At 44.9% G+C, this 22,287-nt stretch overlaps 2 protein-coding genes across 2 annotated transcripts; one reads left to right on the top strand and one right to left on the bottom strand.

Moving 5' to 3' along the window:
- Positions 1-9,543: 9,543 nt before the first annotated feature.
- stmn4l (stathmin-like 4, like) lies at positions 9,544-11,993 on the top strand (the record flags this gene model as incomplete). Its single annotated transcript, XM_079997978.1, has 5 exons — positions 9,544-9,637; positions 9,771-9,976; positions 10,653-10,844; positions 11,242-11,430; positions 11,967-11,993. The coding sequence occupies exons 1-5, from the start codon at positions 9,559-9,561 to the stop codon at positions 11,991-11,993; spliced, it is 693 nt and encodes a 230-aa protein (XP_079854104.1). The 5' UTR covers positions 9,544-9,558.
- Positions 11,994-13,993: 2,000 nt separating this feature from the next.
- Positions 13,994-14,859, bottom strand: LOC307228338 (interleukin-17F-like; the record flags this gene model as incomplete). The annotated part of the gene is made up of 2 exons (XM_079997976.1): positions 13,994-14,237; positions 14,705-14,859. 2 exons carry the CDS (start codon positions 14,857-14,859, stop codon positions 13,994-13,996), a joined length of 399 nt encoding a protein of 132 aa, XP_079854102.1.
- Between the last annotated feature and the right edge of the window lie 7,428 nt (positions 14,860-22,287).

Below are 22,287 nucleotides of genomic sequence, written 5' to 3'. Positions count from 1 at the left end.
TCACACACACAACGCCGCCCACGCGGCGCCGGGAGGAAGGGAACACAATGTAGCTGTCAGGATTCACAGAAAGAACGGGGCAGAAATAATTCCGCTCCGGCTTTATCTTTCAGGGGGCGCCGAGCATGCCTGCTGCTTTTCCGGGAAAACGCCTTGATTCACACAGATAATTCAGTCACCTCCATTTCGTGCATTATTTCGGTTAAATACGTTAATGCCATGGAGTAACCCAGGAGACACTGCGTTTTTGCGCCGCTGGTCTCCGAGCAGCTGAGCCTGTGTGTGCTCGCCCTCACTTTGCCCATCCCGCTGCTGAACCTGCAAACTACAGGTGAAGGACTCGCCTCCCAAACCGCCAGCCGGCATTCCGGTGCGACGTGCGATAGAACGTCCTGATACCCCATGAGACAGAAACAGGTTCTCTTTGAACAGCTGCGGTGACGGGGTGACGACGGCGGACTTTGGGGTCGCACATGGGGTTTCCTCCACCAAACATCAGTAAGGACCCCCGCCAAAAAAAAAAAAATTGCCCACATCACCATCGTCACCACCAAAATGCAGAGGCCACATTTCACTGGGCACCACCCAAAAAGCATGCGCATGTGTGTGCGTGTGTATATATGCATGTGTTGTTGTAGTGCGGTCTGTCATGTGACGAATAAAGATTCTTCTTCTTCTTCTCTGGAGAGGAACAAAAGCCCCGTGTCCCAAGTGGCGGCACGCCGACGCACTGTTCCCCCCCTCAAATTGGTACAAGAGCGTGATCGCTACGTCCGAATCCATAGCAAATAGTCTGCAAAGTGGTACCAGGACGCCACACTGCATCCGGTGGAAAAAAATCGTAGGTTTAACATCGCAAACCCTGCACACTAGGCCCGGCGAGCGTATCCCACGGCGCATCGCGAGGGTTGAGAAGCCGGGAAAAGGTTTCCCGGCGACGTCGCCATCAACCCTCCATGACGACGTAGTGTGTCCGGCAACTGGAATCGTTTTTATTTGCGCGCTGAAGTGCGCAGCGGACGACGGTGCCCACGCGCACCGGGGTGGCCATCTTGTATGCCGTGCGCACGGAATCAGAGCCCCCGGCATCAGAGCGGCGAGAAGACGAGGAGCCGGCTCAGCGTGATCCATCCTTCTAATGGGATTTATGGGTCATTCTAAGTCCATTAGAGTGATTCCTGAACGACTGCATGACTCATTCCACGGTGGCCGTGTTCGGTCCCATGCAGATGACATCACTCTGCGACTTGGAGTGAAGTGACCTCACTCTCCAGAAGCCCCGGCTTAAGGACTGATGTCACCCCCTTTAAGTGGGACGGGCAGCGCGGACCGGCTGCCGGAGCGATAAGGTGTATTAGGAAACAAGGGAAATGAAAGGCGTTATCTGAAGTTCATCGCATCGTCCTAAATGGACGGGTGCGGTTAGAGCGGTTGGAAGTGTCGCGAAAGTTGGAGTGCGGTTATTTTTAAAATGGATTTAATAAAGTGCAAATAAAAGAGATTCTACAGATAACTGGAGAGTTTTTACTGGCGATAAAAAGATATACCACAATTTATCATATTGGCTGTTTGGATATTATTTGTGTGTGTGTGTGTGTGTGTGTCAGGAGGTTAGTGTGTAATGCCTTTCCATGTAATGGTGGAGGCACTATGTAGATGGGCGGGACCTCCATCAGACCTCCGCATATTACATCAAAACAAAACAAGCTGCAAAAAAAATAAATCAATGCATTTCCTGTGGAGGGACATGATAAAGTGGCGTCCCTGCCCTTTTGTTTCGCCCCGTCCTTAATATTCCACGTACAGTAGCGTTGCAGAGTGCGGATTTCGTTTTTATCCCAGTTCTCCCGGTGTATTCTGTCCTTTCCCCGTTTGTGACGCCCGGCGCTCCTCTGTACTGACGGAGCTGCTGTGTCCAAAACAGCACCACTGCAGAGGCTGTGGAGTAAACTCTCTACAGCACATGAATAATGGATTCAAGTTTTTTGATGTGTGCGTGCACGTGTGAGAGCGAGCGAGAGATATCACGTGATTGACAGCTTGACATCACTGGGATGAGCTCATCTTACTGCAGATCTACTATAGAAATCCAGTGTGTGTGTGTGTGTGTCTCTGTGTGTGCGTCTATGTGCGCATGTGTGTCTGTACAATGTTTCACGCCAGTGGCAGCCCTGCACACATCCCTCCGAAACTGGCGTGAAGTGCGGCGGGGAAGGCTTTGCGCTGACTCGGACGCTTTGCTCCTGCTCTGCTGACACAATATCTTGGGCCGACTTCTGACATTGCACACCGCAATAGTTTATCCTGTTTGTCCTCCTCATTGATCTGTGAGCACCAGTGATCCGTGGACACACAAACACACACACACACACACACACACACACACACACACAGGCATGCGCACAAACGCACGCACACACACACACACACACACACACACACACACACACACACACACACACACACACACACACACACACACACACACAGGCATGCGCACAAACGCACGCGCACACACACACACACACACACACACACACACACACACACACACACACACACACACACACACACACACACACACACACACACACACACAGGCTGCAGCATCTTGAGGAGCATCTGAGGGAGCTTTCACCGGATTGGCTGGAAATGACATCATCGGGGTGTTAGTCGATTCCTCGCAGGGACCTTATTCCACCCTGATCCCCCTCTCCTCCTCCTCCTCCTCCTCCTCCTCCTCCTCCTCCTCCTCCTCCTCTTCCCCTCCTCTGCTCTTCGTCCCACCCCTCCACCTCTCTCCCTCCCCTCTCCTCCGCTCGCCCCCCTCCCCCTTTATTTTTGCTTCTGCCCTTCTCCTCCCTCTTCTACACGCTCCCCTCCATCTCCCCTCCGTTTCTCCGTATCCCTTCGACCCCGCCCGCGTTTTTTTGTTTGCCCTCGTCTCATCTCCCCCTGCATCCCTCCGTCCCTCCCTCTCCCCCTCCCTTCTCTCCCTCCCTTTTTATTCAATTTCTTCCTCTCCTCTCCTCCCCCTCTTTCGGCTCCCGTAACAGTGTCCTGCGTCGTGTCCTCCTTTACACCACTCGGCGTTCACCTTGCTACCTCCACACATGCGCACACACGCACGCACACGCACGCACACACACACACACGCACACGCACACGCACACACGCGCACACACGCGCTGCCAGCCCACATCCCTCGCGGGTGAGATAATCATTTGCTGACCGGCGATATGCGGCGCTGGTTTGCAGGCCTCTCTGCAAACAGACACACACATCATGTTACAACCCACACAGCTCAGCCTCGCCCACACCCCGTCCATCTCTCTCTCTCTCTCTCTCTCTCTCTCTCTTTCTGTTTTGTGTGTTTGGTTGATTCCTTGGTGGATTTAAATGGGTGTTTTGGTTTTTTTTTCCCCCTTTGAGGCTTTTTTCTTGCGTGGTTTGGTTTCTAACGTTTTTATTTCTTTAGTTAAATGTTTCTATTAGTGTTATGGTGGTTATATCATTATTACTAATATGTATTTGTTCCTTTATTGCTTTGTTCAATTGAATTGCCGTCCAGTTTTTTTTGCGCTTCACGTGCCACTGGAGTCAGTAGATACTGTTACAGAAATGAAAGTCGCTTTAATCCGCGGTTTGTCAGTCGGTGGGTTTAAATGAAGAGGCAGACAGACGCCGGTTTTATTTGTACAAGGGTCGGGTCAGAGATGTGCTCTCGAGCGGCTCTCTGAGTCGAACTGTTTGTTTTCAGGGTGTCAGAGAATATATGTTCAGTTTGGCGTCACAGGTATTTATAGATATTCCGGAGAAGGTCTCGACACGGTCTTCTTGCTCTTGCAGCTGCATCGGCGGGAGGAGGCCGAAAAGGCTACGGTTTGGAAAATAAGAAATATGTGACTGGGGACACATGAGGTTGTGCACTTCGTTATGTGTGCACATATATGTTTATGTGATTACATAGATTTAGATTTATTGTTACAATACCACATGTGTTAGATAAAAGTGTTTCCAGAGACCCCCCTCCCCTCCTTTCACTGTCTGCTTCATATACCTCATTCATTGTTTTCTAAACGTCTCTCCCTCTCCTTTGTGCAGATTCCCATTTTATTTTGATTCCTGTGGCCTCCCCTCCTCTCTCTCTCTCTCTCTCTCTCTCTCTGTCTCTCTCTCTCTCTCTCTCTCTCTCTCTCTCTCTCTCCACACATAAAACTGCTGCATTACATCATCTAGGCTGGTGTGAGCTGAATGGCTGATAAGGGCTACGTGTGTGTGGGTGTGTGTGTGTGCGCACACGTGCGCACGCATTGAGGTTAATGGAACACATACAGGAAGCCAAATGGAAGCTCAACCCTTGAACCGCAGTTACCCCCAAACCTATGTATGTATGCATGCGCGTGTGTGTGTATGTTTGTGTGTGTGTGCGTGTGTGCGTGTATGCGTGTGTGTGTGCGTGCGTGAGTTTCATTATGGATGTAAGCCCCGGCCCCTTCCTGGCCGCTCTACTTCACTATGACATCACCGTGCTGCACCTGCCTATTGGCCCTCGCCAGCAGCCGTAATCCAACGCGAAATAAATCAAATCTGAGAACGTTCGCGCTCCGTCTGCCGCCACACAAATCCTGAACATCATAAATCTAACGTGGCTGTAATAACTGTGTGTGTGTAAGGGAATTTGGGAAGCGGCGGGAAGGTTTTTACGCTTAAGGTTGTCACGCGGTGCGTGGACATCAGGACCTCACACGCAGACCTCGCCTCACACAGAGCCCCAACACAAAAACACACTGTACCATGAGTTTAATACTGATTCAGTGCACGTTTCTACCTGTTATTTCTTAACCAATTCATCTCATTTTGATAATTTGTTTTTTCGCCTCTTTCTATTTTATGTTCCTATATTCGGGAATACTTTTTCACAGACACTAGATAGAAATAGTAAAACTAATTGTCCAACAGTGTATTGGTGTATGTGTGTATTTGTGTTACAGTGTAATTGTCACTGTAAAACAGTGTTGTCTCCATTTCAAGTATACCTTTCATTTTATCATTTCATTCTATCTTGTATTTAGTATTTAGTGTTCTCCAGTAATTCTCTATAATTTATTTGAAGCTTGTCTTTTGCCCGTGACATCTGTTTTTTTTTCGTTTTAATAATGCAGTAATGGGGCTGCACTTGACCCACTTTTCAGTTGTGAATAAAATATGATTTTCTTTTCTTAATTCTTGTTGTTGTTTCTCTGGTTCATTTCTTCACTTGAAACTCCACTTGTTGCTTTATTTGTTCTGCGGTCTACCTGTCTCACCTCATACCAGGCTGGGAATCGGTGTGCGTGTGTGTGTGTGTGTGTGTGTGTGTGTCTCCCATCAGACCCCAATGTTTTGCTCCAACGTGTCCTCCAGCACAACATGAGACCATCAGGTAAATGTCCAAACAGGAAGACTACAAAATGTGTCGTAGCTGAGACCTGAGGAGAAGTGTGTGAAAACGGGCTGCGATTTATTCAACTTCATTATTCTACCTCATTCTATGGCTTTGCTTAAAATGCTTAATCCTGAATTTCTACATCGTCAACAAACTACATCTCCATTTCAGATTTTCCAACATGTATTTTCATTGTTTTTGAAATGTTTCTGATCTAATAACTTCCACAGAATAAATTCCACGACCTTCCCTTATCCCTTAGCTCAGTATCACCAATAGAACATTTGACTTTGTGTGCCATAATAATAATAAGAAAAGGTTTTCCTGTTATATGAGTTACACACACATATACATAATTCAACTAAAGGCCAGATAATGTGAAGAGAGGGAGATGAAGAGGTTTGGCCGTGAACCAGCGCAACAGATGGACGTCTTTACTGCTTCATTGACAGACTGTTTAACAGTCAGCCTGCTGGTAGCGAATCCGACAGAGAATCTTGCAGTCTGTGTGTGTGCATGTGTGTGTGTGTGTGCCCGCGTGTGCGTGTGCATGTTCCTGCATATGTATGTGTGCTTATCCTTAAAAACCTTAACACGTGAGTCTTTGTGACTTAATATCAATCAAATATTGTGTATGTGTGTGTGTGTGTGTGTGTGTGTGTGTGTGTGTGTGTGTGTGTGTGCGCCTGTGTGTGTGTGCGTGTGTTTACCTGAATATACTGTATATGTATGGTTGTCCATAAAAACCTTAAGACGTGTGTCTTTATGTGACCTAATATCAATCTAATATTGTGTGTGTGTGTGTGTGTGTGTGTGTGTGTGTGCGTGCGCGTGCATGTGCGTGTGCTGGACGTGCAGCAGCCGTGTGTGGCGGGCTGGTGGGAAGGAGGGATGAGAGTCATGCGAGGCGCAGACAGGAGAGGAGGATGAGTAACGTCTCAATCTCAGCTTTTAAATTTAGAGCTGACATTTGCTGAGAAAAAGCACAAACTGCACAAAAACCGGCACAAACCAGAATCTCACTCCTCGGTTCTCCCAAGTTTGCAACGTTTGACGAACAGTTTCTGAATTGTTGTTGTTTTTGGTGTTTCAGATAGTTCTGTTACTCTACTGTTCCACATGCTCCTTATGGCCAATGCACGGGGTCAGATGTGATTCCTTACATACAGACATTAAGTGGCAGCAGGATTTTAATGCCTTGCTCAGAGACACTACAGCAGCTGCCTGACGTCACGGGGGCTCCAACCAGTGTCTCTGAGTGGAATGGCATCGTCCTTACCCAGTGCAGTATTCATTCCCAGGCATGTCTGTTGGGTGTTACCTTAATCCAGAGTGCAATAGACGGTGGCATTTGATGGTTTATTTTTAGGGTCATTATTTATTTTATATTTTTGCCAGTTTTTTTTTTACTCTTTTAACTTTTTTACATTTTTTTTGTATTGGAGCTTTTTTTTTTTTTTTTTTTTTTTTTTAATCTAAAAATTAATAAATAAACACAATTACAAACAATTGTATCCTGTTTATCCGATCCTGTGTCCAAGAACGAATATATTGTGAATGGTTAATTTCACATTGTCACATTCAGTTTTAACATAAAACACCTTCTTAACATATTAACAATAATAGGGTGCGGGACACAAGGGGTTAAACCCCCCCCCCCCCCAGGGTTAGGGTCCCCTCCCCCGTCCCCTCCCTAGCTGCCTGCCACTCTGGCCAATCAGGAGCCCGTATCCGCTCCGGCCAATCAGAGCGCCGCTAGGTGATGTCATGTAACGAGGCTGATGCTGGTCCTGATGCTGCTGAGCTGGAGCAGCAAACAGCAACAGAGCGGCTGCGACTCCAGAGCGGAGACAAAGAGGAGAGAGCGCACCTCCATCACCAGCATCCACACCTGCAGGGTGAGTAGAGAATCATTCCGGAGACGTCAATTGCATATTGCAATTCATTTGCAATCTGCAAAGTGGAGCTTATTTCGATTTTAAGGAGCTTTTATTTCATTTTTTTTCATAAACTCTTTAAAGTCAACCGGATGGCAGATTTGCTTAGTAAGAAAACTGTTGATATTTACAAAAAAAAAAAAAAAAAAAATGGTGATGGTGTATTTCATATACGCCAATTTTTTAGTTCCTGTTCTGGTATTCTCTGTGGAGTTCTTGATGTGCAAATTGCCCCCTTTGCAGCGTATCTTGTTATCCTTAATTTATTCTGGGAACTTGTTTTCATTTAAAGTCACTCCGGGATTCTTCTTGTGGTTGTCGTCGCTGTATTGTGTGAACAACTAGTCATTTGTGTCGGTTAAATTCGTTGCGTCTGCACATACTGTTCAACCTGCATGGCAACCTAGACAGCACAGCATCTGCTGCAGATGACGTGATGCGTCCCTGTTCCAGTCAATGACATCATTGGGTTTGCCAGGGGACCAGAGAGTCTCCATCCTTCTTGGTGATGTCGTCATTGTTTCTGGATCGGATAATTACCTTGATACATCAGGATAGACAGGCGGCGGAACAATGGAGAGATCCTCAATGTTATAATAGAACATTTAAAGTTTTTTGGGGTTTTTTTTTGCTTTGTTTGCTTTTCCTTTCCTTGAAGGATGCAGAGTCATATAAAATATGTTAAAAACATAACATCACATGCAAAATATATTTGCAGTGAAATAAAAAAAGACAAATAGGATTCAAGTCATGATGGAATAACTTCCTAAATTTGACCAATAATTCAACAGTACATTGTGTACACTGGACATGTAGAAACACGTGCATGGGCAAGCGTGACCGTGACAGCGAGGCTCTTTTGAAGGTTTCTCTCTTAATTCTTCAACGCTGTCTTGGCTTTCAAGCATCCTGTTCTAGCTGTGCACTTAATATAAAAACAAGAGGTAATTGGATCAAACAATCCCAACCCGTTATGTTGATTCCAGTTTGATCAAGCTGTAATATGTTGAACCACATAGTGTGTTTTTTAAAAAAGAGGGGAGTATTGAACTACTCTGCAACCTGTAGTACTGTTAGGAGAAGCCAGTTATTTATGATCAGACGTGTGCTTCCTTTGAGAGGGTGTAACTATTACCACTGTTGCTATGCAGAATTGCATTATTCGTGCTGCATACTGTGATGACATTTGTCGTTCCAAAATATTGTCGATGGCCATCGTGAAAATATTCTACAGATATTTACTGTCGGAATCATTTTGTTCATTATTATTTTATTGTATTATTATTATTACTACCACAATTATTAATATTATCGTCATTTTTAGCTTTTTTTTTTTTCAAGGCCTTTCTTGTGTATGTGTGTACGTGTATGTGCGTGTGAAACGCAACTGAGCGGTTTCTGTCAGCCTCGGTGTAACAGGCTTTGGTTGACTGGCTGTTTCTTTAAAATCTGGAAAGAATCTCTCCGACCTTATTCACACCCCCGCACCTGCCTCTCCTTCTTTTCTTTTCTTTTTTTTAGCCACCCACACGTGCTCAAACCCACGGCTGGTCACAAAAAGTGTTCCCCCCCGATCAATCTGCGTGCGCGTTGCCCAATTGAGGAAAGCTCCAACCTCAACCTCTAGATCTCGTCAGGTTGAACTGAAACCGTATTTACCGTATGCTTCTGAAAGGGGATGGAAAACCCCAGCCTCGCGGCGCTTCCTGAGGACGCACCGCCATTGCACCGAAGGATCCGGAACTTTAAAGAAATTATGTGCGGAAAGTGAAGGGGCAGATGCAGAATTGCGTGAAGAAAGGGGCTTCGATGGGCGTACCCGCTGCAACGCCGCCCTGAAATGCACCTGCTTGTCGTTTTAACGCCGTCTGCGTGTCGCCCGTGTGTCTTGTCTCACCAGGAAACCTCTCGGAAACTTGGATCTCACCGAAGTGTCTTGGGCAGAAAACAGGCACATCACCATGACTCTAGAAGGTACAGTGTGTCTCCTCGGCCGTCTGTTAATCGGGGGGTGTTCGGGAAACAGAGCGACGAAGAAGGGGTTGGAGGGGGAACACAAAGAGGGAGAAGGAGGTGGCGATGGAGGAGATGACATCACGCGCTGATCCTGTCCCCTCTCTCTCTCTCTCTCTCTCTCTCTCTCTCTCTCTCTCTCTCTCCCCTGCCCTCCCCTCTGCAGCATACAGAGAGAAGATGCGGGAGCTCCCCCTGGTGTCCCTCTTCTGCTCCTGCATCCTTCCACCCAAAGAGAAACCGTCCAACAAGAAAGAGGGTGAGTGGGCCGCCCCCCCACCAGGGCAACCACGCCATGTACGGGGGGGGTTCTCTGGGGGCCGTGTCGCGAGGCCGAAATCGTTCCCTCCCCCCTCACTCTGCCCCCGCCCCCCTCCCTCTCCTCCGCTCAGGCGTGGTGGATCTCAACCTCTGCATCATCAGGGACATGGAGGTCATCGAGCTGAACAAGCGGGCGTCGGGCCAGGCCTTCGAGGTCATCCTGAAGCCGCCGTCGTTCGACGGGGGGCCCGAGCTGAGGGCCACCACGCCCCCGCGCAGGGAGCCCTCCCTGGAGGAGATCCAGAAGAAACTGGACGCCGCCCAGGAGCGGAGAAAGGTAAGAGGGAAGACGGGCGAGGCGGCCGGCGCGGTACCAGACTCTGTTGAAGTTCCGTGACGTTCACATTCTATTGAAGTATTCGATCTCCTCTGTGTCGGTGAGACAAGCCGAAGCTTCCACAGCGACACAGGAAATGAAGTGCAGTGTGTAGTGTCATTTTCGTTTCATCAGAGGGTTTAGAGGGAAAACTGGTTTTATTTTAAAGCAGCATTTGACCGTTAAATCTGTGAGACTATGAAATAGGTATTCTGTTCTTTTCCCCAATTCATGAGTTCTGACGTTGCCTTTGAGCATTGTCTGCGTTTCCTACGACGGTGTGCAGGAAAGTACCTGTGAAAAAAAATGCATCAAAGTCTGCCTGGCAACAGGGTTTTTTTTTTAATTATAGCACCATCTGGTGTCCTCTGGAGCTCACGCACAACGTGTCGAGGCCGACCCTCGAAATGAACATCAGAGATTATTATCAATGGTTAGAACTGAGATAAGCCACAGATTTACATCTCCTTATTCCTCCTTTTCTCTCCCTTCCCTCTCCTTTCCCCTCTCCGCCCTCCATTCGACCTTTGACCTATGTCCCTCACCTCTCGTGCCCTCCGCGTTCCCTGCCCTTGTCGCCATCTCTCCCCTTCCCACCCACGCTCCCCCTCCCTTTCCCCCCTTTTCACCCCCCTAGTGTCAGGAGGCGGAGCTCCTCAAGCACCTGGCGGAGAAGAGGGAGCACGAGCGCGAGGTGGTGCAGAAGGCCCTGGACGAGCACAACAACTTCATCCGCCTGGCCAAGGAGAAGCTGGAGCACCGCATGGAGGCCAACAAGGAGAAGCGCCAGGCGCACCTCACCGCCATGCTGGAGCGCCTGCAGGAGAAGGTGAACCTCCCTTTTACGATTTCGGGGAGAAGTCCCTTTATTTTATTTATTTTAATTTTTTTATTTTCTTAAGTCCTTTCCCTTTCGCTGAGGAGTCGATATCCGGTACAACCCCGTTGGTCTCCGAACTTGCGGCTTTCCGCCCGTTTCTCAGAATTCTGTATTTAGGAACCGTTTGCGTTGATATTCACTGACAGTGCGTCCCCGGGCAACCAAACAATTTTAATGGCCCACGAACGCCCGTCAAGTCCGCTGGGTTTGGGATGAATGGGGTTGTACCGGACCTGTTTTTTGGCTCCACCTTTTACTTGGCTTTTTCTGACTTTCAATGAGGGGTGGAGGACGACACGGCCGGCCCCTAAAACACCTTTGCCTCTCTGTCTCCCCTCTTTTCCAGGACAAGCACTGTGTGGAGGTGAGGAGAAACAAAGGACTGAAGGAGGAGTGGGAGGAGGATGAGGAGGAGGAGGAGGAGGAAGAGGAGGAGGAGGAGGAGGAGGAGGAGGAGGAGGAGGAGGAGATGGAGGAGGAGGATGAGGAGGAGGAGGATGAGGAGGAGGGGGAGGACAAGGAGGTGGATAAGGGGGTGGAGGAGGAAGAGGAGGTGGATAAGGGGGTGGAGGAGGACGAGGAGGTGGATAAGGGGGTGGAGGAGGACAAGGGGGTGGAGAGCTCTGGGTAGAGACGCTGGGAGGGAGTGAAGGAAAGAAATGAGGCGGCCTCTCGTTTGTTACCGAGAGAAACAGAAGAAGAAGAAAAAAAAAAAAAGGACAAGCACGGAGCGACAGGAGTTTTGGACGGGTACCGCTTCCACCCGGATATTCCGTTGGATTTAGGGCAAAGACTTTGCCCGAAGGAGAGGAGACCTAAAAAGAATAAAATAAAATCAAAAAATAAAAAATAATTTTTTTTTTTTTTTTTTTTTGGAAGAGCTTATCCCCCGTTTCCGGCCGTAGACGAAGCTCCCGTGGATTCTCTGGGGGACGCTTCATCCCGAGGGTCGGCGGGTTCCACCCCAAACCCTCCGAGAGGCGGGGGGTCGGGGGTCGACCCCCCGCCTCTCGGAGGCTTTGGGGCCTCAATTCCGTTAAAGGGCGTGTCCCTTTCGCGGCCGTTTCTCAGGCGCGAAGTAAACCCCCGAAAGCTTGAGTCACTCCCCTGCATTGTTTTGGGATGGTGTTAAACGGCCGTGTTTTGGTTCACACACTGAAGGACACGTTCACCTCTCAACCCGGGGCGTTATTTAAGCGCGCCGGGGGCCACGTTTTTGACGAGGCCCCCGCGTTGCAAAAAAAGGCGAAATGTCCTTTAATGGCTTCCTTCCTATTTCTGGATGTAGATGTGATGTGTCGCTGTGCTGTCCAACTCTGACAGTTTGCTAGCTTTGCTTGTGATATTTCTATGTATTTCTATGTGATTGTGGCCGCCTTTAGTAGCGCTAGGTTAACATCATAATGATTGGATTTTATGTGCCAGTTACATACTTACTTTTACTTATTTACGTCTAATAAACACAAACGATGTTCAGTGTAAAACACATTTCACTTGAAATTTATTAAAAACAATTCCAACAGAACAAGAGATCCTGTTTTGTTTGTATGGTTTGCGTTCTGTGTAGAGCGGTGGACGTTTTTAAGGTAGCTAGCGGTTTGTCGTTGTTGTCGTCGCTGTGGTTTGTGTGTGCATCGCGTGTTAGCATGTGAGCTAATCTGACCCCCCCACCCCCTCCCCCTTCTGTCCGTTTACTTTCAATAGGTGTCATGACGGCCTGATCACAACACGAGCTGAACTTATTTTGGAAGCCATTTTTGGAGGCTACCCACCTAAGGATTGGCGGCTAGACTAGCCAGGAGCTGAGTCTTTGCTTACTGTAGGACTTGTAGGATTGCGAGGCGGAGGCTTTGAAAGGTGGCGAGGGCGGAGGTGACCGCGCCCACGCAAGAGGAACGCGCCGACTTAGATCACAGCCCTTCACAACCAAACCCGAGACTTTGTAGAGAATCAAATTGGGAGGAGCGTCGCCCGCGGCGCCCGAGGCCCCCGAGGAGACGCGCGCGATGCCCCCGCCGACCCCGCGCTCAGAGACGCCGCTCTGCACTTCGATGCCATGCCGACAGTGCCAATGTTTAGTGTGTGTGTATGTGTGGGGGGGGGGGGGGGTATCTGTCCTCCACTCAGCGTGTCTGTCTGGGCATGTGTTTGTGAGTATGTGTGTCGATGTGGGTGTACATGCGTGTGTGTGTGTGTGTGTGTGTGTGTGTGTGTGTGTGTGTGTGTGTGTGCGTGCGTGTGTGTGTGTGCGTGTGTGCGTGTGTGTGTGTGCGTGTGCGCGTGCGTGCATGTGTATGTAGGCTGGCTTTTGTAAATACTGTCGTCCTGTTGACTGTAAACCTGACAGAAATGGCTGTCAGGGTATGATGAAGATGATGATGATGATGATGACGATGATGATGATGATGATGATGATGATGATGATGATGACGATGTAAAGAAATCTCATTCTATTTTAAATTTCAGACCAAAATTAAAATGACCATTTCATTTTCCATGACTTTCTGTTTTAATCAGCAACATGGTCGGTTACAAGCTCGTCAGTAATTACCACAGTATCAAAAGCATCACAATGAATCAAATTAAACCATAAATACATCGGGTATCATTTAACACAAAAACACATTGCTGGAATACCTGCAGTTGGGTCCTTACAAAATAAATTATTATTATTATTATTATTATTATTAATAATACATAAATTAATTAAAAAAAAAGTTTGAATAATTTAAACATCATTTGGAGAAGTAAAACAAGACAACATTGTTAATAACACAGATTAGGTAAAAGTTGAGGGCACAAACCTCATTTGCTGACACTTAACTATGATTTACGACAAAACATCTTGACATTTTTTCTAAAACCTCCGCAAATACAATAAACAAAATTTTCTAAAAACATCATAAGAATTTTTTTAAATATAAAATGACATCATGAAAGACTCTCATTTTATCAAACTCTCAATTTAACCTGAAACCATAATCAAATTATAACTGAGAATAAAAACTGTATCATCATTTGTGAATTCGGGTGCATCTAATTGCAGCATCAGTGGTTTGCTCACCAACATCCCCGACATGGACCATATTTTGCGGGGATCAGTGCTGGTGCTGGATGCTGGGCCGGACGCAGGTGCAGCCCACAGACACCACCTTGGTCTCCAAGCGGTAGTGGTAGCTCTTGGCCCCGGTCGGCTTCACCCTCCTGAGGAACAGCATCTGGTACCAGATGGGTTTGGACTCCAAGCTGTGGTCCTCGGCCCCGTTGGCGTCCCGACAGCCCTGCAGGGTGCAGTGCGCCTCGGACACGAAGGGAGGGTAGCGGTTCACGTCGTAGGAAGTGCTGTGGATGGAGAGAGAGAGAGAGCGAGAGAGAGAGAGAGAGAGAGAGAGAGAGAGAGAGAGAGAGAGAGAGAGAGAAGGGGAGGGAGGGAGGGAGGGGAGAGAGAGAGAGAGAGAGGGGGGCGGGAGAAAGAGGGGTGGAGAAGAATTAAGAATGGCGGAACACAAACACGTTGTAATAAATAAAAGTGCGTGTGTGTGCATGTGTGATCATGCATATATCCATGGTGTGTGTGCAATGTGCAGCATACTTGATTAGGGATGCATATATACATGGGAATCTGCATGTATGCTTTTATGTGTATATGTGTGTGTATGTGTGTGTGTGTGTGTGTGTGTGTGTGTGTGTGTGTGTGTGTGTGTGTGTGTGTGTGTGTGTGTGTGTGTGTTTGCGTGCGCGTGCGTGTGCGTGTGTGTGTGTGTGTGTGAATGAGTGTGCGCGTGCAGGGCGTGCGCGCTGGTCCTTACTTGTAGGTCCAGGGGGAGATGGAGTGGTTGTAGAGCGGCCTGACGGAGTGGAAGGGGAGCAGGGAGTTGGCGTCCAGATGCAGCGGCACCAACCTCTCGGCTGCTTTCTCCGGATGGGGCATCGCTCCAGCGCTCTTCATCAGCACCAGAGTCATCATCACCACCGCACACCCAACCTGGGAGATAGGGAACGCGGCTCAGACCAAGCCTCGTCGATTGATTTGTCTTTGCCTGCGAGATCAAACCTGCCTGCAGGTTTGCATTCACCGTGTGCGGGTGCGTTGCAATGTCATTTCACTACATCCATGTACAATCGTACGTATATGACGAATAAACATCTTGAACGGTGAATCGACAGTGTATTGCGCTAGAACAAGAAGCTGAAGTCCCCGCAGGCCTATTTCCTTCCCGAACGCCGCGATCGGACCCGTGGATCCGGTCCCACGAGTGTGTTCAGGCCAAGGAACGAAGGATTTTTGCAGTTGTAGTGGTTTATGAGCGTTTTTTAAGCCGTTGCTTGTTTGCATTCTGTACAACCGAGATGGTTAGAAGAGTGGATGCCAGTAAAGCTGCTCATCACTACAGAGGCTCAAGGTTGGACTCGGATCCAAAAGAAAACAAACCAATCCCATGAGAATCAGTACGACAAACATTTCTGAAGAACACAGTTATGCGCCTCTTACCCACTGTTTGGAGTTTGCGGCTGAAGACATGTTTTTTTTTTCCCCGTAGGTCCTTTCTCTCTTCCCTTGGCGTCTTTGGGAGATCGTCCCGGTTCCTTGTTCCTTCCGGCGATGCTGTAAGCGGCTGAACCTGCTGGAGCGCCCGGGGGAGGTTTTTTAAATTTATTTATTATTTTTTATTTTTTCTCCAAGCGGCAGGCCCTTCCCTCGCTCTGTCAGGCGTCCGGGGGTCTTTCGGAAGTTTCTTGTTGGAGGGCCTCGGAGTGTGTTTTTTCCGACGCTGCCGGAGATGTGTGCGACCTGACCGCTGACGCTCTGGGATTTATATCGATCGGGATGTCGTGACATCGCCGCCCTCCGCGTCGCCCGGTGACGTGGCCCTCATCCTGTGAGGGCCCCGGTCCAAACCGCGAAGACACGCAGGGAAAAGCTTCAAAACCAGAACAAACAGTCATAACGCGGTTGGCCCTGTTTGACGCTCAAATCGGAAATCAACCAACAAACGCTCTTGAATGTTTTTTGTCTTTTTGCTTCTACCTAATTAGACCTAGCACACTTGCTGTCGAATATCTGAGGTTGAACCTCTTCAACAACTCAAAGCCAGACGTGTTGAGAGTGTTTTTAAGTCCATATCATATGTTTTCATATCATATCAGATCACATTGTAAAATATATGTGACAAAAAAAAATCCCCGCATCATTATTCTTCTCGTAACAGCTGCAGCAGGGTGTATTCTCTTTCTGGGTCGGTTTCCGTCCCTTGACCTGGTTTGACTCTGGGTTACGCTCTGTGACAGCACGTCGCAATCTTTACTTTCCATCTTCAAAACCCGTTGTCATGGTTTCCTTTTGCCTCCTCCACTTGAGCATGTAAATCTGATGTAACCTCTCTTCTGCCCCAATGTGGATCTGTCTATCTGTCTGTCTGTCTGTCTGTCTGTCTGTCTGTCTGTCTGTCTGTCTGTCTGTCTATCTTTCTATCTATCTATCTATCTGTCATCTACAACACTGTACATTTCATTAACCCACATTAAATTTCACATTCAGTCTCCTGTATGATATCGCTACATCAGTTTTATTGTTGATTCAACCGGTGAAACCAGTGAAAACTCAATCATGATAAAATCATGATTGAGTTTTCACTGGTTTGTGTAATTTGTGTGGAGGAGAAGATTCTCATAAACGACACCATGTACTAGTTCTACATTCTGCCCCAAACGTCATTTTAACAAACCAAGTGACACAAGTGATACACGTGCCTCAGCAGAAATAACATTTATAGATATTATTTATTATTTGAGTATTCACATTGCAATTGTATTGATTAAAATTGTGAAGGTGGCTTTGATCGCCATGAATTTGGGGGACGTGCTATCATTCTAATCTAGGCCAGCAGTGTAATCAAAGGGGAGGATGTGTACATTAGGACTGTATGAGGTCACTTGCAGGTTTTTCTAAAAAGCCCCAGTGATTCTTGATATGGCTGGCACCGCAACGCAAGCATGCACCATCCTAACCTCTTAAACGCCCAGGAACAGACGTATGTGGGTGGTGATAGTAATAGTAGATGAGTAGGTTATAAATTTCGTGGAAGTTTTAAGGGTAATATTTGACATTCAGGTATACATTATTATTATTATAATTATTATTATGATTATTATTATTATTATTATTATTATTATTATTATTATTATGATTGTTATGATTATTATTCTTATTATAGTAATAATATAGATATAATAATAATAGGAAGTGTTATGGAACTTGGAAAACTGTTATTTGTACATAACACGACTAACCTGGACCCTGTGTATTGCTGCCTGTAGCTATATTTATTATTATCATTATTATGATTATTATTTATTATTATTATTATTATTATTATGATTATTATTTTTATATTGTTATTATCATTATTATTATTGGAAATCTAAATTACCAGTAATTACATATATTAAAGTGTATGTGTCTGCATTCAGAGACTTATCTGTGAAGTGATGCTGTGATTTAATGTATACCTAACCGTACATTGTCAACATTTTCGCTGTGAGTCAGTCGACAGTAGATCACTTGGACCTAAGCAGATGTAGACAATGTGCACTGCACAGGTGTAATTATTATCTCTTGTTTGTAAGTTTGTTAGTATTTTATTTTTATCTACCAAGTAACATATGTGTAATGTGATGTGATTAATGAAACACAAACATGGTAAATACTGTTTATTTTTAATCCTGTTTTACTATACACCACTTTCTCCCTTCCATCGGTGGGGTCCCTGAGCGAAAAAAGAATGCCCCTAAACGTTGCCCGCGCCGTGACATCACACGTTGGATTCCGTGTCTACCCTGCAGAGTCGCTGCTGCAACAGGCTGCAACCGACCTGTGTAGCTGATAAAAGCAGTCAGCACTTTTTCTGACCTCGTTTCATGGAATGCGGAGGAAGGATGTGAGAGAGAGCTGTGATCAGATAATCAGGAGATAATCATGCTTGCGATATGACAAGAGGAACCCAGATAGATTAAAATAAAATGGCTTCATTTAAGCATTGTACGAAAGTATAGTACACTTTGCGGTTCTAAATTGACAGAATTACACGATAGAGGTTTGAATAATAAACTAGTAAAGTCGTAAAGACATAAAATACGTGTTCAGAAATAGATAATAATAATAATGATACAATAATCTAAAACCTAATATATAAATTATATAAAAACATAATAAGGTGGAGGGACGCTGCTTTTTCAACATACATTTAATGAACGGTGAAATAATGACCCTAATAATAATAATAATAATAATAATAATAATAATAATAATAATAATAATAATAATAATAATAATGATCCTACCCTGTAGTGGTAATTCAAAAAACAAACAAGCAAAATGCATAATAAACATAAGTAAATATAATAGTTCCATTTTCAGTTGTGGGTCATCAATCCAACCGATTCCCACAATTCCGACAGATTATCATTTCTTTATCCCTGCAATCAACTGGACATGTCAAAGGGTGTTCGGCCATTATGTTAGTGTTTTAAAAGATTAACCACGCCATATTTGATAACTGTGATTATAATGGCAGACCGGCACTGAATTTAGCAAATCTAGCTGAATCTGTGGAACATCGCAGCCATTTCACACAAGTGGCAGTGTGGGTGTGAAGTAGGACAGGTCACCACACGGAGGCTGCAGGCTGAGTAGGAGAAGAGGACACTTAGACTGAGATGTAGTGTAGTTATTTGACTGTGCAATCATGGAATAATCATTTGTTCATTTTATTGATTGATTGATTGATTGATTGATTGATTGATTGATTGATTGATTGATTGATTGATTGATTGATTCATCCATTTATTTATTTGTGTATTTATTTATTGATCTATTCATGTATTTATTTATTTATTTATTTGTTTGTTTGTTTGTTTGTTTATTTATTTATTTATTTATTTATTTATTTATTTGTTTGTTTGTTTGTTTGTTTATCTATCTATCTATCTATCTATCTATCTATCTATCTATCTATCTATCTGTCTATCTATCTATCTATTTATTAATTTATTTGTTTATCATAATTTGTTTATCTATCTATTTATCCATTCATGTTTTTATATTTACCTATTTATCTATCTATTTATTAATTAATTAATGAATACATTTATTTATTTATTTCTATATTTATTTATTTATCTATTTGTGTATTTGTTTATCTATTCATCTATTAATCAATTTATTTATTTATCTATTTATCTATGATTTTTTTAATCTATTTATCTATTTGTGTATTTGTTTATCTATTCATCTATTAATCAATTTATTTATTTATCTATTTATCTATGATTTTTTAATCTATTTATCTATTTGTGTATTTAAACATTTTTTTAACTATTTATTTATTATAATTTTTTTACAGTGATAATGCACAATTGAAAAGGAATTGTCTACAGTTTGCTTCTAGTTAATTTGCATCTGTAGTCCCTGGGCATTGACAGAAAACATGACTGTGAAACCTGTGAAACCTGCCTGAGACATAAATAGTACAGTGCATATGTGTTTTAGACTGCTCCTTTATTTGCACTGTATCTTTTTACTCTCATACAAATCTTTATATTTGGATAATTCAAATAATTTTCCGAATCTCTTGAATCTTGAATCTTGAATGTTTTCAAAGCTGTACAAACAGCTGTATATTTGTATAGCTGGTTTTTTTGGGGGGTTTTTTTAAATTAATTGTATTGTCTTACTGTATTTTCTATCTCTTTGTTTTTTTTTTATTGCTACTCTTTTTCACCTTGTTCTATGATACTCGTTGTTGTTGCCTATTTGCACCAATAGTAAGTCACAAGAAAAATATATCTACTCCAGTACAATAGAATGACAACAAAGTTTAATCAGAATCAGAAACAGTTGAATGTGTCAGGCACATTTACGCTGTGGATGTTATCAGAAAAAAAAAAAATCGTAACAGTCCGAAAAATTTGAGAATATAAATAAAAACAAGATCAAATAGAATAAAAATGTAAAAATAAAGTGAAAATAAAATAAATTAAAAATTACAATTAAAATAAAATCGTCAAATGTAAATAAATAGCCAAAAAAATACAAAATAAATACAAAAGAGAAATACTGAAATATAAAGATCACTGGACCTACTCATACCATTAGATTCTATTAATTGCCATTGCAGAGTCCGGAGGCAAAGAAATGCATTTCACCAAACCCTAGTCAGTGAAGTATCTAGGACCAGTGGGCTGCCATACAGATGAGGATCAGTGAGGGAGTCAAGAGTCTTGCCCAGGGAGGAGGGGCCCTCGATGGAACCCGCAATCTTACGATAACCAGAGCTAACGTGCCTATCTACCTCCTGAGCTACCGCCACCCCCTCAACATGGTTTCATAAGCGTTATTTTTCAAAGAGACGTTATCACAAAGAAGGACACATATCCATTTCATCTGGGCCGCCGGTGACACGTCTTCTGTGCTCGTTGGCAACATTTGGTAGATGGACAAGAGAGATAAGGCCTGCTGAAACCAGGTGCTGGTGGTTTCACAAGTCTACACAGTAGTTACCGAAACCCGCTTTATCAGCCTCTGTAATCAGCGATCAGATGATCGGAGACGGCAGGTATATAGAGCCCCGCTCCACACGACAGCAGAAGGAGAAACGCAGAGATGGCTTTTGGAGGCAGAATTTTCAAGTACCCGGTAAGACGAAAACGTGTACTACTTAAGAGCGTACGCTGCGTTAATCGTGTTTTGTCGTGTCTCGTCAACCTTGATAGACCCCGACCGACTCGATGTCACAGTTGACACCTCTCCTCTCTCTCTCTCTCTCTCTCTCTCTCTCTGCTCTCCCGCACCTCCTCCCTTTTCCTCCTCCACCCTCCTCCCCGCGCACACCCCTTCTCGCCCAGCTGGTGTGCTGCACGTTGCTCCCCGTGCTCCTGGTCGCGGGGAGGAAAGGCCGGGCCGGCGGCGGCTGTGACTCCATGCTCTCCATGAACTCCCCTCTCCAGCCCCAGTCCGACAAAAATGGAGACATCCACACGCGGTCGCTGTCGCCCTGGACGTGGACGTCAGTAGAGAGCTTTCATTATTATTATTTTGTTTTAAGGTGTTTGACCATGTTTTTATTTACACGCTTCATCCAGCATTGTTTTGGGCGGGGGACAAAACAAAAAACAGTAGAGGTAGTGTAGATGTAGAGTAGAGGGAGGTAGAGGTAGAGTTGAGTTAGAGTAGAGGTAGAGTAGAGGTGAAGTAGAGGAAAAGTAGAATAGAGGTGGAATAGAGGTAGAGTAGAGGTAAAGTAGAGGAAGAGTAGGCTGCCTTGTCTCTCTGTTGTGGTGCAACAACAGACATCAAATCTCCTCCTTCCAGGGTTGATAATTGGGCTAATAATTCAGACCAACATTCCTGTGTCTACTGTATATTTCACTTGTGCTTGGCGTTCACCGTTTTACAAATCCTCAAACATCTTCTCAAATGGAACTTCCTGTTCGTCATTCCCCCTCCCCAGACCCAACACGGTGGAGGACCGGATCCCCCACACCATTTGGGAGGCCGAGTGTGTCGGCGGCCACTGCTCCACCCCCGGCGATCCGGACGGGGCGGTCCACAACTCCGTGCCCGTGATGCAGAACATCCTGGTTCTCAGCAGGAACCGGACGGAGAGGTGCCACACGGCCTCCTACCTGTCTGTGGCCGTGGGCTGCACCTGTGTCCGGGCCCAAACCCTGTAAGATCCGGAGGAGCTTCCTGGTTTCCTTGTACAAGACACTCTGCTGCTCACTCTGTGATGTATCGCCCTGGTGGCCATTTGGGTTATAGTTACATTCAACAGGAATTAGGAAACAAGAAGGAGTAAAACCTCATTCATGGCACATTTCCATTTGATGTCCAAAGCATTTATAAAAAAATTGTAATAGTTTACTTTTTTTATGAAATATGTCATATTCCATGTAACTTTGTACCATCTTCTGCCAATTTAGTACCATTGCAAATATTTTAATTATATTATATTCAATTTGATTCTATCCTAATGTATTCTATTCTATTCTATTCTATTCTATTAAATTAGATTTCATTTTATTCTGTTAAGTTCTGGCCTTGAAATAAATAAACAAAATACAACTTTCCGAGCATGTTTTTCCTAAACAAATTGTAATAGTTTACTTTTGTCATGAAATCATGAAATATATCATATTTCATGTAATTATGTACCATTTTCTGCCAATTTAGTACCATTGCAAATATTTCCATTCTATTCCATTCTGTTAGTTGAATGCTTGTCCATGTGATCCCTGAGTTTTAAGTAATGTGTATATTGTACTATTGTGGACTATATTCTGCAGAATATGCCTCAGTTGTACAACATAATGAGCAAATAAGAAACAATCCAGT

The sequence above is a fragment of the Zeus faber genome, assembly GCF_960531495.2.
Source record: "Zeus faber genome assembly, chromosome: 3".
In the NCBI taxonomy this organism is placed as follows: domain Eukaryota; kingdom Metazoa; phylum Chordata; class Actinopteri; order Zeiformes; family Zeidae; genus Zeus; species Zeus faber.
Note: the sequence above shows the minus strand (reverse complement) of the source record. Positions and strands in the feature narration are given on the sequence as shown.